The sequence below is a fragment of the Phoxinus phoxinus genome (assembly GCF_949152265.1).
Source record: "Phoxinus phoxinus genome assembly, chromosome: 21".
In the NCBI taxonomy this organism is placed as follows: domain Eukaryota; kingdom Metazoa; phylum Chordata; class Actinopteri; order Cypriniformes; family Leuciscidae; genus Phoxinus; species Phoxinus phoxinus.
In genome coordinates this window covers 11192577-11210903 of record NC_136896.1, presented here as the reverse complement: position 1 = coordinate 11210903, position 18327 = coordinate 11192577, and the positions used below count along the sequence as shown (strand labels likewise).

Below are 18327 nucleotides of genomic sequence, written 5' to 3'. Positions count from 1 at the left end.
TTTCTGTTCCCCCTCTTAAAATTAAAGCCATTATCTTACTACAACCCAGCACTCTGAGAACAGCCCGCAATAAGTATCCCATACCCCCCAATGTCGCCCGAGCTGGAAAAGACAGTCGATAATGCAGTTATTCCAGTTAGTGAAATCTCCCTCCCTCTGCCTGTCCTGTGGAACATCATTAAAACGATTGAGTTTGACTTTAAACTAGTTTGGGGGCCTTTCAGCTGAAAAAGCATGTCCTTCTAACACTGCTGCTTCCTTGGGGACCTGTTAGCATTGTTCTTCTCTCCAACAAGAAAATTGGATGATTTCTGACCACCCCTTCATCGCCTCAGCAGGGCGAGAAAACTCAGAGGAGGACAAGCAGAACAGCAGTACTGGCTGCTGTACATGTAAAAAAAAAAAAAAAAAAAAAAAAAAAAACCTGTGGGGTGGGGGTATGAAACATGCAGAATTCAAGTGAAGTCTGAAGAAAAGATTGGAGATCCCCATCTCAGCCTCTTTTTAAATTAATTTTATAGTCGTCTGCTGCTGGCTCAGCAGATTTTTGTGACGATTATATAAGCGGTCCAATTAAAGGTTTTCCCTGCATGCTTGGATTAGCAAGAGTGACACTGATCTGATACGCTACACCCTGTCTCATTTACGCAGTATATGCACTTTCGTGCAAATTACTTTTGTATAAAAGAGTCTGCAAGGAAATGTTAAGGTAAACCATTGGGAATAATTGAGGCTTGATTCTTCACTCTCATTGGTCCTGACAGTGCACACGGGAACGTGAGCCGTCAACATTCATGTACGGGATGAGAATGAACTCCAAGTGGCACCAGAGAGAGACTAATCTTGCAGTTTGGATAATGCAACTCTATTCATCCAGTTCTTCATCAGCTCGGTGGCCCGGCTGCCTTTAACTGTTGCATCAGATAGATGCAGTGTTTACTCCCCGAGCTGCATGCAGTGTTATTTCTGCCAGCTTGAGGGATCTTCAGAGCAGGTGGGAAAGCAGTAAAGCCGTGGAGGGCATCATTCCTTCAGCTGCCTGCTGGCCAATTGTATTCATTACTGGTGACTGTTATGCACAGGGGACTTTATTTGAATCTCCATAACAGCACACGTGGGTGGCTCGATTTCTGACCGTACACATATATATTTGGTATACGCATGGGTGCGGGGACGTAGGCTTTTTTCGGATAAGTGATCATAATGCGGACTGTCAGCACAAATGTGGACATCATGCAAATTTGCTCTGAAACATAAACAAACGGCAGCTGCGAGGCGTCACCTTTTGAAGCTGGAGGGTGCTCTCGAGTCTAGGGGTGGATTTAGACATGAGACCAGAGGCGTTGACAGTACAGTCTCTCAAGTTGCGAATTTCGGTCAGATGGGCTCGATGCTTCTCTCTTTGTCTCCTGCAAAATGTTAATATATTTTTAAACCACACAATTTCATTTTGTGCAATGAGAAATGTCAATGACAGAAAAGAGAAAACCAATAATCTTTTATTAATATAGTTTAAAACATAGAAATCCTTGTACCTTTTGTATTAATGTAGATTTCATATTATTTAAAAAATATATAATAAAAATATAATCTTAATTATTACTTTCAACAGAGTTATTACAACAAATATCATGCATTCACAATTTAAAAATGTTATTACGGTTTTGGGGTGTTGCATTATATGACATTTTACAACCTGAACTAACCTTGTCATGAAAAGGCCAAATTATTATTATTATTATTATTATTATTATTATTATTATGTGATTTTACAGACCTTGACAAAGGAAAAAGTTAATTAAATTTGTTAAAATATGTTTTTTTTAGAAGTTCTAGAAAGAAGTTTTAGAAATTATGATTAAAAATTATGCTAAACTACTTTTTAATACTGATGATATGTGAATACTGTTTTTTTCACAAGAATTTCATTTTCAAATTGGAAGAGGTCGAAGTTGTTATGAATTGTACTTTTAATGTATCGTATTTTTGAACAAATTACCAGACACGATGAAAACTATCATGAAAATTACTATCATGTCACTGATCCATAACATCTCTTCAAAAACACTCGACCTTGTTGTTGTGTTGAAACAATGTTATTCTAGCTTCCAAGGATGGTTTGGACTTTGGACTCACTTGTTTTTGCAGTAAAGAGCCATGCACGCCACTCCCAGCAGACTGATCCCCATTGCTATGCTGAAGATGGACAGAATCTGTCTCTGATAGGTTTCTGCACTCTCTGAAAAGACAGACAAGGACAGTACACACTCATCTTCAGGCTTTATTCACAGTCATAATCACTATCCCAGTCTAGATTGAACAAAAGAACCTAATGTAGCTAATTGGCTCTTATAGGTTGTAAGGAAAATTCAATGACTCAATAATGGAAACATTCTCAGTGCGAGAGAATCAGAATTTTTAGAGATGATTGGAAAGGGATTGTTTCAAAACTAATTGGCTAGTGTTACCATTTTGGCATATTTAACTAGCACACAGACATGTGCACACAATCACATTTGATTTGATGATTGGGGATAGACAGCAGAGAAACATGCAGGGAGCTGTCAGCTAAACATTCATGTGTCAGTGGTCAGACAGGCTTAAAATGCGCTTGCAGTAAGAATCCGCCTAATGATCGGTTTATAGGAAACCAGCACTATTGAACTGGATATACCTGACATTACATTAAACAAAGTGGAATTTACTGATTTCCAAAATAAAATTAGATAAAATTAAAATGAATGGCGATATAACCAAATATGAATCTCATTTAAATCGGGTTTACACTGTGTTGGTTATAAGACAATAGCCCCTTTCACACATACAGCCTTTACTGGTAAATTACCGGTAACAGATTGTATGTGAACAGGACCTTTTCAAATATACCGGTAAATTGGTTCCGGCAATTTACTAGAAAGGGATGTTGTAACATTACCAGTAAATTACTTGTATATGTGTTGTGTGAACACGGAATAAAGATTACTGGTATTTTGCACGTACGAGGTCAGAACGCGCTGACGTAAGAAGTGATTTGGCCCAATCAGAAGCCGTTGAAAGAGCAACTTTCATAATTCATAAAATTATGACGCAGATGATGCACTGTTTACAAATGTCTTCAAATTGGAGTGATACCGAAACTAAAACTCTTCTCCTCGTCCGTGTGGATGAAGAGATTTGTCAACAACTTTAGAGGTCACTTTCGGTTAATGACATCATCACAGAGTTTACCGGCATTTTGGAACTGATGCGTGAATGGGTTGTTACTGGTAAAAAGCCAGAACGCTGTTGCTTGTGTGAACAGCACATTTGTGAATTTACCAGTAAATGAATTCTGGCAATTTTACGGTAATTTCCCGGGATTGCTATGTGAAAGGGATTAATGATTCACAAGTGTTTACACAGTAAGTGAGCGTGGTGAATGACAACTCCAGATTTTTGAGTGGATGCGCCACTGACTACCTTAAACACTTCTGTGTGGCCATTTTATTCACACGCTCAATATACATGTTTATGATTGGTTGCAATACTTAACACGGCAAAACATTTGTTGTAAAAAGAAACCTTTGACTCTCTTCATAGAGTGCTCAGACGAATATGTAAGTTCTGAGATGAAAATGGGGAGTGAAATGGGCTTAGATATTTCGATAACATTCCTTATATTCAATGTATCACCAAGCCCTACTTGTCTTTCTCAACGAGCTATAACATACAAAAAAAGGCTTTATCAAGCTATCATTCAAAGTTTGTCTTGAACAACCAAACTTATGTGGTGGATTTTAAGAAGCATTCTCCAGAAGCAATATCACCCTGTAGCCCAAGACTGGTTGCCCACTGAAGCTAAGCAGGGTTGAGCCAGGTTAGTACCTGGATGGGAGACCTCCTGGGAAAACTAGGTTGCTGCTGGAAGGCGTTAGTGACGCCAGCAGGGGGGCGCTCACCCTGTGGTCTGTGTGGGTCCTAATGCCCCAGTATAATGATGGGGACTCTATACTGTCAAATAGCACCGTCCTTCGGATAAGACGTTAAACGTTAAACCGAGGTCTTGACATGGCACTTCCCATAAAGAGTAGGGGTGTAACCCAGGCGTCCTGGCCAAATTCCCTGCATTAGCCCTTATACCAATCATGGCCTCCTAATAATCCCCATCCATTGAATTGGGTCTATCCCTCTCTCTCCAACTATAGCTGGTGTGTGGTGAGCACACTGGCGCCGTTGTACTGTGGCTGCCGTCGCATCATCCAAGTGGATGCTGCACACTGGTGAGAGATTCCCTGATATGATTGTAAAGCGCTTTGGGTGTACAGTAGTACATATGAAAGCACAATATAAATGCCTCATTCATTCTCAATTAAAATCGAAATGATGATAACCCTGATTAATAGGGAGCTGATCCTCCCCAACAACTTCAAGTCTTCTGAGAGAAGTTCCACTCGATGAGATTTGTTGTGTGATCCAATGCATCGTAAATGCGTTAAAAGGGGTTCAGGTCTGAGCTTAAGGTAGTTCGACTGCATCAGACTCCGTGAATAATCTATATGGATCAATCTTGGGCAGAAACAAGCCACCCAAAACTGTCAGAAATACCTCTGTGGAAAACAAAGAACAGGCAGTGGGATAGCAGGGACTGAGACTGGTCCTCACAGGATATTGAGCCGCAGTTTGGTGGAGAGTCTCTGTGTCTCACCCATGTGAAATGCTCTCTCATGCCACAAATGCACAGAGCTGACCATTCATGCACACGTGCACCAACACCCCCCCCCCCCCCCACGCGCTTCTCTCTCTCATGGAAAACATGCTCCGTAATGGCTAACAACTGGACTCGCTCACCATCCAGATTAAAATCACTGAAGCAGTCATTTCCGAGAAGCAGAAATGCATATCAGTTCCACTTAAGCTATCTCTCCTTCTCTGACAGTTTTTGAGGAAATCTTGAGGCGAGCGTGTGAAGCACGACTAATGGAAAACTTCACAGGATTCTCTCGTTCACTTAAAGAAATGCTTTCTGTTGTCAGGCACATGAGAGAGGACGGTATAGGGCAGGGTATGTGGATGCAGAAGCGGGAAAAGCTTGCGGAAAATCCATTTTCACAGCAGTTTTTGGGCTCCTGATTGTTGACACTGCTTTAAGTCTGTGGATACTGTGGTTTGTTAGGGTAAAGGCATGTATTTAGCCCTTGGCTGTGTGATATTTCTTATCCCCAGAGACTTGATATGCAACATGCCACCTCAGCAAGGTGCACACCTCGAGGCTTTCCAGTAATTAACAGCCACATACACAGGCGAGCACAAGCAGACACACACATGTATGCGCATAAGCCACACAGACTGCATCGCCCATACAGATGCTGCCCTGTGCCTTTACAATAGATTTCTTTTGCTCTGTTTCCATGGAAACTCAAGAACATTAGGCTTCTATGAGGAACAGAGAGCATCATGTGTGTTTGTATACATTAATGCTGGTCAAGAATGGGATAAGCTTGTGTGTGCTTTTTTTTTAACATCATGAAGATGCAAAGTTACAATTTATATGAATGTATAAAGAGCCTTAGATTCTTTTTAGTCATTTATAATAATGGTTTGTAACCTAGTTAAATGGTTCTGTGGTGTGATTAATGCATTTTTAAAAGAACAAATATTGTACATGTAGTCTCAAATAAAATGGGGTTATAAAATATCATTATTAATAATATAAATATAAAATTAAACCATTATTTATTGAAAAAATATAAAAATTAAAGACGCATATAAATCATAATATAATTTAATATACATTTCCTTACCCATAAACTCAATTCCCAGCTCATCTGCTGCTTCAGGGAGAGATAACAAAAAGAGACAAGTGGTTAAACAGACGGAGAGAAAGATAGAAACAGGGAGAAAGATGTTATCATACAGATTTCCACAAACAAAGACGTATTAAATCACCCAGATAATAACCGTGAATAAAAAGCAAGCGAGTTTTGTCAACTAAAACTGCTCATTGTTCAGAAAGAGAAAGGATTCTGTAGCGGCATCGTTTCGACAACAAAAATAGCTTTCTCTTGATTACCCAAGATACGAGCAGTCACAATAGTGAAGAGGGTGAAGCAGTTTATAATATAAAGCACATAAAGGCCTGTAGTTGCTACGCTTCCCCAGAGAAGCCATATTTAGGCAGGGATGGGCTTTAGAAATGCCTCTGTCAACTGTAATGCCCAGGAGATGCTTATAATTGTCGTTTCTAGTTGAAAAATGTTATTAATTCATCTGAAGACTTCGAACCAATATGCCTCCTTTTTAAGGGAGTCTTCTCCAGCAGAGCAATGGACAAGCAATTCGCCTCTCTAAATACAGCCAGTCTCTCTCTCTCTCTCTCTCTCTCTCTCTCTCTCTCTCTCTCTCTCTCTCTCTCTTCTATCCCACTGAAGCCTCAGAACTGCTGTTCCTGATAAAGAGAAGAACACTCATGCTCTTTTCATTTGAATAGTCCCCTTTTTCAAGCCACTGTAATATAATCTCATTTAAATTAAAATGAAACCCTCACACTTAATTGCTTTTCTGACAGAGGTGGTCTAAGGTTTTTAAATAGACTGCGGCTTGCCCGAGAAAGATTATTTTAGTGGACATAGAGGGGAAAAAACAGAAATCAAACCCAGTGACAGAAAACCCTCTGTCAAATGATAAATTGCCACATAGCAGCCTCAATTTTTCAACGCCACATGTTTTTGCATATATTCATGCTGCAATTTAAACATGATCTGTGGGAAAATAATGAGCTGAAATGTCTTTTTTCCCCCTCTCAAAGAGATCGTGCTGCAGTTCTTAATGAGAATGCAAGGAGTGGTAGTTTTAGCCTAAACAATTCATGCTTATGATTTAAATTCATGGTGAATAAGGACAGAGCCCTTGTTTATTGGCAGCCGCAGCACAGTGCAGGCACAATGAAGTATGTGGAATCGCTTAAAGGTTGTTTTAAATGCTAATGTAAGCAGAATTGCTGGTAATACTCCTAGCCGAGATTTTTTGCACAGTGTCTCTCCTCTGGGCCTATTGAATCCGCTGTGTGTTGTGGGATCGGGTGAGATTTTTAAAAAACACAACACAGCTCTGTGAGACAAAAGGCCCAGGCGATGATCCAGCGGTTCTGTCGTATCCCTACTGCCAGCATTGCTTGGCCCATTCATGCTGAGGCTGCCTCTGATTGCCCACAATAACTGCCACATTCATCCTGTCATAATCGCTGTGCTGTCATGAGCCACACACACAAAGTCATTAAGCACGGATATGCATGCATTCCTCGAATCCTGGCAGCAAGCTCCTGATGTACTGCTCCCATAAACCACAGGCTCCCATCCGTTGTCCCGTCACCCTTGGGAGACATTTACGCCGTCGAAGAGGAATGGCATCCAGTGCACTGAATCAACGTCAGTCGCTCAGAGACTGAGTGGAAGAAGTACAAAAATGAATCAAATCCTTAATCCTTCCGTTAGTTGGAGCAATAGGCGAAAGCTCCTTTGTGCGGCTTACTTACATAGCCTAATGCTCGAGAGATAAATACCTAAATGAGAGGGGCCGCTGTCCCCTGAGCAAGTCAGTCGTGAAATCCGTCTCCCTCGAGTCACCGGCTGAACCCCAGGTTTTTTCCACAGCTCTGAAAATGGCTCCACCAACCAAACTCCTTGTTAATACGGGGGATAGTCCAAAAATGTGTCATTTACTCACCTTGTTTCTTGTCACTCGTGTTTGTACAGTTTTATGAAAGGAGCTGGTGCTTCAAAACATCGTCATAAAAGTGATCCACTCCATACGACATATGCACTATATATAGACTATAAGTCTTCTGAAGATGTACAATAGCTTTTCGTAAAAAACACAACTTTTGAAAATTATCCCCTCCAGTGAGCTTTTAACCACTACCACCAGAATTTGATAACCAAATGAGTGAGATTCATGAAAAAATATTTTGATAATTTTTGTGAACTAAATAAAAAAACTTAATTAAACTCATTAAAAAGATAATATTCAAAAAAGTAATTAGTTCATGAACCGGACAACATTGCTTTTCACATGACCTTAAATTTAGGTCTGTTGTTTTGCAAAAAAGCTATGTTTGGCTTTAAAAACACTTGGAATATAGACCTTATTTCATTCGAGAATGAAAACAAGGCTGTGAGGGATACAGTAAGTTCAATGGATTTTACATGCCAATGCCAATTGACCCTTTGCAAAGACACCCAGGAGCCATGGCTCTGACAACGTGCCGACAGAAAAGACAATAGCAGGTTACTTTTGATTTATAACAAAGTCTCAGATTTGAAATGTTGTCATTTTTTAAGAAATTCAATAAACAATAAATGCCTCTTTAGTTTTTGGTGACAGATCATTGTTTGTCGGACAAAATGTTGCATTCGGGCGTCATGATTGGTCAGATTGCCAGTCAATCAAACTCATGGCTAAAAAAATGAGTATACAAAAACTCCACAAAGCAGTTTTGAAAGGTGTAAGTTTGAAAATGACATGTGATTTATACCTTTATAAATGAGTGAAAGTCTATTCCTCACAGGCCTGTTTTCCTCCATGTAAAATTCAATATGGCATCTCCCTGACAGAGGTCTATGGAGATTTATATGGACCATTTGATACTTTTTATAGCTTGAAAACATCAGTCCCTAAAAAAGTATTAAAACAAATGTTCTCCTTTTGTGTTCTGTGGAAGAACGAAAGTTGCACAGCTTAAAAAAAACACGAGGGTAAGAAAATTGTTTCATTTTTGGGTGAACTACTCCTCTAACACCATAGCTCATACAATACAGGCTAAAAAGTTGAAAGAAAGACAACAGCATTCCTCATAATAAGCAGGGGTGTTTCTGTAGTCGCTGACCCGCAGTGTTATCCTTTGCCAGGGAGCTGGGGTGAGATAGGGGCCAAGCAGAAGAGAGGCTCTTTTCACATCTTACTTGTGTGGTAGTCGATATGGAGACAAAAAAGACAGTCGACGGATGATTTGTGCTAGTGTGTTGAGCAGAGATAGATTGTGAAAAAGCTCATGGGACAAAAGACTAGGTGGCAGATAAAGCCAAGCTCAGTGGCTCATTTGGTGGGTTAAGTGAATAAAGATGCACTGGACCAAACACATCAGGCTCAAACCAGGAACGGGGAAAAACAAACACTGGCCTCTACAGGGTGGAATAAAGATACATCGAAAACATAATGGGCTATGAAAAAATAGTAAAGGCTGTAATTTGACATAAGATATTGAGCACTGTGATTGCTCCTCATGCAGGCCGCTCCAAAGCCTGTTGTGTTTGTTTCCATGGCAGGAATGGATTGTAATTCAAGCACATAATCTGGATTAACTGGCTCATTTCTATCAATGTTGAATAGGCGGATACAACCAAATAAAAAAACAAACTATAGATGCCGAAAGCTTCAGCCATTTAGCAGATTTGCAACAGCAGTGGCCTAAAATTGCTACAATGCTAAACGGTGTCAACAGAAGGGTGGAGGAGGCAATACCAGCAGGATTGTGTAGGTGTATCCGTGAAGGAGATGATGGCACTGCTAGAGATGAGGGCTCCATCTCGGGGATTGATGGATAGCGGGAATATGAATGCTCTCATTGAGAAAATCAGATAGGAAAGAGACGTATCAGGGACACAAATGCTACAGAAAGATCCCATTATAGCCACTCAGTAGGGTCAGCAATTCAAAGTGCACTAAATGGGAGTTTAGGTTGCCGTATCACTCGCTGTGAAAGATCACCCCCCAAAAGCTAGACAATTCATACAACGCTAGGCACTCAGGAACAGCCGTGTTGCAGATTCATCTCGCGCTGGACAGCTCTTTTCTCTGCTTTCTCCCTCCAAGGCCTGTACACTTCCTTTCATATCGGTATAATAGCACTCGGAAAGTTGAGTCACAGGAAGAAGGGTTTATGAGTCAAGGCTTTGTGAGGTTTCACAAATCTTTCCATTACCAACCTGTAAGAAAGCAAACATCTCTCTTTGACAGCTTTTTCAGTGACTATGAACTTCCCCTTGGCTACTTGTACTCCAATGTCCTTTTTTAACCTGTGAGACACTCTCCTAGCTCATTGAGCACAGAAATGGCTAATGACTTTAGCATCGACCTAAAATTAGCAAAGCAATTACTTTCATTCAGGGACTTTCCTAATGACAGGGGAAATGTACTCTTCATGAAAAATAGTCACTTGATCACATTTCGTTGCCACTCTGAGCCTTGTTAGAATCAGACAACAAATGTAAACGGGTTACGCACTATATTTGTCACGCTAAAAAAAAATCTGCTCCTGCAGAGTTAGAGATCAGCTTTCCTATAGAGAAAATAGCATATGCAAATGCTTTCTGATTTTCATGAGTGTGGCATTGTAGGGTGATGGCAATTTCAGCACTTAGAGAGAGAGGTATAATTAACTACTTAAGCAATACACGGTTCTGAGAAATCGGTGGAGAACTCTCAGCCCTGGAGGCTAAAAGACTCATCTGATGCTAGAGAGGCTGGAACTTCTAAAACTAAGACTGGAAAGCAAGTAAACAACAAGTAAATTATGTTCTATCATCTTTGGTTTGCCGTATCATGAAGCATATTGTCGCCAAAGGGCTTTGTGTTGTTCATGCTAGTAAGAATGGAAATAACTCAATAACCTTGTTTTTATCCAAACCACATTCATTTTTCCTGTATCAAGCACACAAAATAAAAAGATTCCCCCATATAATCCCTCAAAGAAAACACACACAGTGACAAAAGTACATACTTGGGTCAGATAAGATGGAGTCCGTCTTCGGCACAAACTGGTCACAACGAAGTCCACGGTAACCCTCTTTACACCTGCAAAAGAAGAAGAATGTTCAACATTTCAATACAGAAATATAAATGACCTGTGTGTCTACACTTTGAATATTTTCATCAATATTAGGGGTTGGGGGATGCAATTTTAAAAGCCAAAAAGTTGAAACATCTAAATTAAAAAATAAAAAACACACACACACACACACACACACACACACACACACACACACACACACACACACACACACACACACACACACACACACACACACACACACACACACACACACACACACACACACACACACACACACACACACACACACACACACTTTTATATGCTGTCTTTTAGTCACCCTTTCATTTTTAATCACCTTCTGTTTCTGCAGCTCACTTGAAGGCATAGTTTACCCAAAACATTATCATTTACACACACAAAAGAAGATATTTTGGAATAATTAATCAACTGTTTTTGTCAGTGGACCTCGTTTACTTTAATTACACGGAGAACAAATATTTCAAAGTATCTTCTTTTATGTAGTGTTAGTGAGTAAATGATGACAGATTTTTCATTTTGGGGTGATCTACCCATTTAAATAGTCCTGTAGTGTGACAGATATATTTATTTTTAAGAGTACAAATATTCAATGCAATCTAACTAATATCTAAGCTAATATCAAGTCATAAAAAGTGCATTTATCAAATGCGAGAAGCATAAAAATGTTCTATCGTTCTAGATGGAGCATGTGACACTGCAGGGCACCACTGTCACTGCTTGACATGTCATGCCAACCCATTTGGAGTACAGATCTGCATCCACGTGTCCATCCATTATTATGCCATTTTCAAAGAGAAATTGACTCAACATTAGAAATCGGAATACCCAGAAATGTTATAAATTAGCCTAATGCAGAAAAAGATGAGGAAGCAAAGGAGGGAGGGGTGATATGGAGAAGGAAAAAAAAAAGAAGAAAATAGGGATAACAGGGCGGGTCTGTCCAGAGCTCAGTGGTGCCTGCACTCGCACAGATAACACAGTCTTGACATTTATGTCACATCCCCACTGAGCTATGGGACCGTATGGAAAAGAAGGCATTTGACTAGACTCTTACTGTGAGATCTATGTGAAACAGGGGACTTCTTCCAAAAGTAGCAATGTGCTCTGAATCTGTGTAGAAGAACCACAGAGAACACCAGCTGCCCTCCAGCAAAAGCATTACAGACATCTTCTAATCTCTCTCTCCATCTCTCTCGTCCTTTCTTTGCGTTTTTTTACGCCTTAACCCAACAACTGCTGTCTTCCCATGTGAAAACACAAATACAACACACCTTCAATGCTGCAAACAGACTCATCTCAATTTTCCAGCGACATTGCGCCTTTTATTCACACGTTTACCTGAAAATTGCCCAATTCTGAGATCTGCCTCTGTGATCACTTCTCTTTCCTGTGCAACGCTAACATAATTTTGACGAGGTATACCATGATAATGACAGTTCACAAATGGAAACAAGCATACAGCCTGAGAAGCATAAAAAAAAACCTTAACAGAATGATCTTGATGTTGTTTCATCTGGCTTTGTTTGCAGTGTGCGCCGGATCCGGTGCGACAGCTGCCTAGACTCAATCTTGTCAATGTGTCTGGCTTGAGGAAGCATGACTGAGGTTTGCAGCATGAAACAGAAATGAGACTGAAAACTGACTGCAAAGAGGGGAAAACATGGTTATACTGTAATTACAGTCACGGAAGCAGGTGAGGAGCATGTTGTGCGGTCTCATCTCTCGCTGCCTCGCGCTCTGTTAGCTCACCGCCTGGTTAACACTGACTCACGTGTTGACGGGAGAATGATGGCCGTGACTGTTGGCAGCCTATTTGTTTTTCCCCTTTCTCCCCTTTTCTGGTAGACAATACAGTAGAGCTTTTAGCAATATGCCAAGAAAACAAACCAACAAATCATTTCATGCATCGTTTACTTGGTATTGGAGGAAAGGAAAATCAATGTACGCGCATCTGCTTATGACATTCGAGGTGCCTACAGAGTAAACAATATTGTAAACTAGAATTTCTGCATCTGCTTCATGGCTTTTCATTATCATTCAAGGACATGTTGCTTGGCATCAATGATCGTGCCCCTGTTGGTTAAATTACAGCTAGATAGGAGAGAAAGGATATATTTCCCTCAAAGGAGACCAAGGCAATGAGCAGGACTCACATTTGACTACCACAGTTACCGGAGTTTGTCAACTAAAGCTGAAGTGTTAAAATACTCCTGTTAAAAGTGTTAAAATACTCCTGTCCCAGCTTAATATGCAGAGACGACTAAAAGTAAACCATTAGTGAGACTACACTGTATCTCTGTGACCCTATCAAAACGTAGCTCTGTTTGTTTGAGAATTCCGACCTGTCTCGCACGGCAACAGCGGCTCAGCCAATGGCGTGAGTTCTGGGGTGGGGCACTCTGCTTGCCTGACCATTGGCAGATGAGCAGAGTGTTCGTAGGGAAACCTGTTTGAAAACAATCATTCATTATTTTTGCAATAGCATTTGGTGATTGTGGTTGTGCAGAAACTACACTTCAGCTTTCAAGGTATGTGGTTGTAAGTTGGAATAAACAGGAGAGCTTGTTTGTGCAGGAAAGCGTGTCTGCGAGTGGGTTGTGCGTGGTGGTATTCTTTTCCTCCCTGTCAAACAGCTCCCACATAACAGACTGAGCTCGTGTCTTGCATGTGGGTGCAACATATACTACCCACATTCACACACCCACATACTGTACAACACATAGATTTACACAAAGACACTGTCATGCCATCTCAAGATCCTGTGACAGCTTTCCTCCATAAATAAGGGCCTATCTGATCCTGACATCCTTTACTATTATTTATGTATTTTGGAGGGTGAGATAAGGCCAATATTGGAAACAATCTCTGTTCAATTGTTCCTTACCCATCATCCCTGTCAAAAAAGTGCTGTTTAAGAAACCTGGCTTCGCTATTATCATACGGCCAATACATATTCATAAGTATCTGTCTGGGTTTGCGGATGGGGAGAGGAGAGTGAGCATTGCAACAGAATGATTTTATTTGTTGAATGACATTGACTGATTTCCACTTCACCATTCAAGATGTTTCAGCACACAAACAAGGACTGGATCCCCACCAATTCAACAAGTGTTTTTATTTTTCAGTTCTGGGCATATAAATCTCCCAGGGGTTGACTTCTATTCAAATGAACAGATTTCGACCCTTTTTTTATATTAATTTGACATAAAAATGGTTTTAGAAGCATAACTTCACTATTTATTTAAGTATAATTGTATTGTTTTACCCTTGTCCCAGACCAAGACTTTCAATATTCAATTATGACACTATGGGCCCTATTTTGACGATCTGAAACGCAAGTGTCAAAGTGCAAAGCGCAAGTAACTTTGTGGGCGGATCCCGGCGCTGTTGCTATTTTCCCAGCGCGATAAATGACTCTTGCGCCCGACGCAAATCTAAAAGGGGTTGGTCTGAAGTAGCTTCATTATTCATAGGTGTGGTTTGGGCGTAACGTGAAATAAACCAATCAGAGCGTCCTCTCACATTCCCTTTAAGAGCAGGCGCGCTTGTTTCGTGGCGGATCGCTATTAACGGCGGATTTGCCAGCGCACGCCAGGAGCAATTCACAGCCGAGGAAACCGACGTTCTCGTCAGGGCTGTAAAACACAGAGAAGTGACATTGAGGATGATGGGAGAAACCCACCCAAATTAGCTTCGGTTAAACAGGCGTATAATTTGGGTAGTAAATGTGTAGCCTAATCTAGAATTTTTTTTTTTTTTTTTTTTATCTAGATAGATCTTTTTCACATCTTCACGGACACAACAATGATTTCCCTCGTGTGTTAATATTTTTCCTTGTAATAATGTATGATTTGCAAAAATGAAAACTGCTGCATCTTTTTATATTAGAGAATCAAAGTAGATGCGCGTTACTATTATGGCCAAGCACGCGCCCTTAAAATACCATATCACTAACGCGCAACGCGCCACTGTCTTTAGACTGTTTTTTTCCTGGTCAATGGCGCAATTGCTTTCTAAAACTGGAAAATAGCACCAGGGAAGTTTTGCGCCGGAACACGCCTCCTCTTTGCGCTGAACCGCCCCCGCGAGCGCAAGTTCATTTCCTAATTTACCGACGTGCGTCTGTGGAGGGAAAGTCCGCTGTGCGCGGGTGCAAAATAGGAATGATACATGCGTCGGTGTTCAAAGTCAATTGCGCTGGGTGCAAGATAGGGCCCTATATATCATAAAAATATGAATTATTTCATATTAAAGAATATTTAAGAACTCTTCCACAGCCGTGGTTATCATTTCCACCACCTGAACAATGATATGATATACTTGAAATATGAGAAATGTTTCCATTATAATATTATATACATTATATATGCACAATAAAACTTTCAAAAATATAATATTAAACATATTATATATTCTATTTAGTTGTACATAATATATAATTTTATAATAAAAGTATTCAAATATATACTATTATATATCATACTGGTGAAACTCGAAAAATTAGAATGCAAAAGATTGTGCAAAAGTTAATATCAGTAATTCAACTTAAAAGGTGAAATTAATATATTAGACTCATTACATGCAAAGTGAGATATTTCAAGCCTTTATTTGTTATAATTTTGATGATTATGGCGTACAGCTTCAAATTACAATATAATACCCCAAATTTAGAATATTGTGAAAAGGTTTTCATAGCTGCAAGCCATAATCATCCAAATTATAACAAATAAAGGCTTGAAATATCTCACTTTGCATGTAATGAGTCATTAGTTTCACAAGTTGAATTACTGAAATAAAGGAACTTTTGCACGAAATTTAAATTTTTCGAGTTTCACCTTGTTACTATTTTTCTGTACTTCAATATTGTGGGGGATACGAAGAAACAAAAATGGAAAATTGCTACTGAGATAGTAAAAAGTGTGTTTTCGAAGACTTTATATTCTAAAATTTGACTTGGCCAAAAGTTCCTACAGTTGAATAAATACCCTCATATGAAATACTGTACATACAGAATCAAGGAAGACAGCAAAGAATAAATGCATCTTCATTTAGGAGCCATACATTTACCCTGAGCTTAGTCAAACGAAGAGCTTTCTACTTTTCACATGCTTTTTAAAACCACAAAAGCCTGACTTGAAAATAAACCTATTAAAATGGTAATCACGCATGAGTAGATAAGTCCCCCTAAGCTTTTACTAGCGGAAGCGCAAACACTCAACCGGGAGTTCTCCTGACGACGGCATTGTCATGGCAGAGCACTGGTTTTAGATAAGAGGAAGCACAGCGCTTGTCACAAAACAGTTTGTGTGGAGTCTATCCACCAGCGTGAGGATCAGCGACTGTCTGAAGGGCACATGGTAGGAGGGAGAGACGTAAATTAGAGACATTGATGGCCATCTTCACATATGACGAGGTTTCACAGCTCTGACACAGACACATGTGCTTCCTCGGGGCTCTGATAAAAGGGTGATCATAGTTGTTCCCATTGCTCACACTACACTAAACTGTTGGCAGACTAAAGATCACACCCAGGTGTCAATGGGAAATAAATGTTTTTTTGTCACATCTTATCCTGCGATTGTTTTTAGGTCAATAACAATGGAAGGTGTCGGTGTGATCTGGTGTGAAAGTGCGCACATGTTGAGCTGACACACACGCATAGACGCTGAAACCGAACCGACGATGCATGTCTTTCACAATGAAAGCATGAATATCTCATTTTTCATCAGATATGGCGCGATAATCCAATGAAGCTGTGAGGGCGGCAGTCTGTCTCAGAGGTGTTTAAAAGCTTATCCTCCTTAATATCATTTACATGGCCCTTCTTCAGTCAGGGCAATAAGTGTAATTCCGTTAAATTGCGATATTGTCTTTCCCATCATTCTTCAGTCTTTATATATAGACTCTGGTTAATCCTTTTCTTTTTAATCAAGCCGCTTTGATGTATTCATCATACCATTTTATTTAATTTGCTATTCCCCTGCAGGGGAGGAAAGAGGTGGACACTGATGGAATCAACGTGCCGATGAGACGTGCATAGGTTCTGCATCTCTGTGGTAACATTCACCATGGTAACCCGGCTTGTTTGTGGGCTTAGTGCCCACTGGATCTGATGCAACCACGGAAACGCATATGAAAATAAGAGAGATGGGCATTGTTGCCAACGAGATTTGTGAATGTTTCTAAGAATCTCTGAAGCCTCGGATTCTATTAACACCCTGCAAAGGGAAAATCGTTTCATGAAATCAAAGATTTTAGGTGCATCTCTTTAAAAATCAATGCATTTGATTGACAACTCATTACAGGTTAGCTCGCTCCTGAATACACGTTTTTATTTTTTCCATGGGAACAGAGTGAAATTTCTATTAATTCAATCTTGTTATTAAAGCTGTTGTTATCCAAGGACTCTAATCAAGATTTTATAGAAATGTTCGAGCCGGAGGCTGAATTGACCATATTGAGGTCCTAATTAAATGCACCTCTTATCTTTTTTTCTTCAAGACAAACACAAATGCTTTATCAGCAGCCGCCTTATCAGTGTGACGGACGTCTCTTGGAGTTTTACTTGAAACTGGAATTATAGAATTACATTTGCTCTGAGTCAATATTGTTTTTCACCGTGTTGTCTCTCATTACACAAGGACGAAACAATATCTTCAAGCATGGCTTGCATCCCTAAGGAAGCTTTCAATGAAATTACAGATTTTATAGAGTATATGCTTACATTATGCTAACCACTTGTAGGCATCACAGAGTGCTAACAAGGCCAGAAATTCACAGGTGGCTGCTAATTCATAGTGTCAGGCTGTTTCTAGCGTTGATGACACAAACCGAGTTGTTATTTAATCATATTTAGCTTAAGCTGAAGGGCTCAAACATGCCACAACCATCGTTTAATCTTCAAGTGCACGGCATACGTTTACTGTGTCAACAAGAACCCTGTCACTTTGGGTCTCTGTCTCTTCCTGAAGTATCCTCAGAGAGTTTGCCTTCGTTTAGTGACAGCTCCCCACTTCACAAGGCACAATTGTGCGTCTTCACGCGCCTGCGAGAGCTGTTCACAGGGGCAAACCGCTGCAATGGCACATGAATAAAAGTGACAGGTTCTAACTCGGGGTGGCAAAGAGCTAAAGGTTCGGGGGAGATGTTTCAACTCAAACATTCCTGCCATTACACAGCTTGCGGTGTTGCAGAATATGCAGAAGGCCGGGAAATGTCCCGGGGCTGGGTGAGACGGATCTCGGTTCAGTCAAGAACATTAACAGAATGGAAATGCTTGTGTTCTTTAATGCGGCTGCGGCTGCAGCTTAGCTGATAATGCTTGTACAGTCAGACAAGCAGATGTAAGATCACTCAGGGGAAACCCGTCTGTCTGAGCTGAGTTTCGAGCTGTTTTTTGTAGTTTTCCTGGAAATTGACTATAGGTATTCCCTCTTTGCTTGGCTGGGAAAATACATTAGCCAATTAGACAGGCCAATGCG

The 18327-nt window shown here is 40.3% G+C and overlaps 1 protein-coding gene across 4 annotated transcripts in view; it reads right to left on the bottom strand.

The window, feature by feature from the left end:
* nrg3b (neuregulin 3b) overlaps positions 1–18327 on the bottom strand; it is a 136966-nt gene that overhangs the window by 7550 nt on the left and 111089 nt on the right. For 2 of the 4 annotated variants that reach the window (XR_013795576.1, XM_079594431.1), the window contains exons 3-6: positions 10754–10827; positions 5781–5810; positions 2137–2239; positions 1283–1409 (exon numbers count right to left, since the gene is read on the bottom strand). Coding sequence is in view for 3 of the 4 variants with exons in the window: in XM_079594431.1 (XP_079450557.1) it covers positions 1283–1409; positions 2137–2239; positions 5781–5810; positions 10754–10827 (334 nt within the window). In the remaining variant the exon portion in view is untranslated. The remainder of the gene's footprint in view (positions 1–1282; positions 1410–2136; positions 2240–5780; positions 5811–10753; positions 10828–18327) is intronic. The other 2 variants (XM_079594433.1, XM_079594432.1) reach the window with 2 other exon arrangements.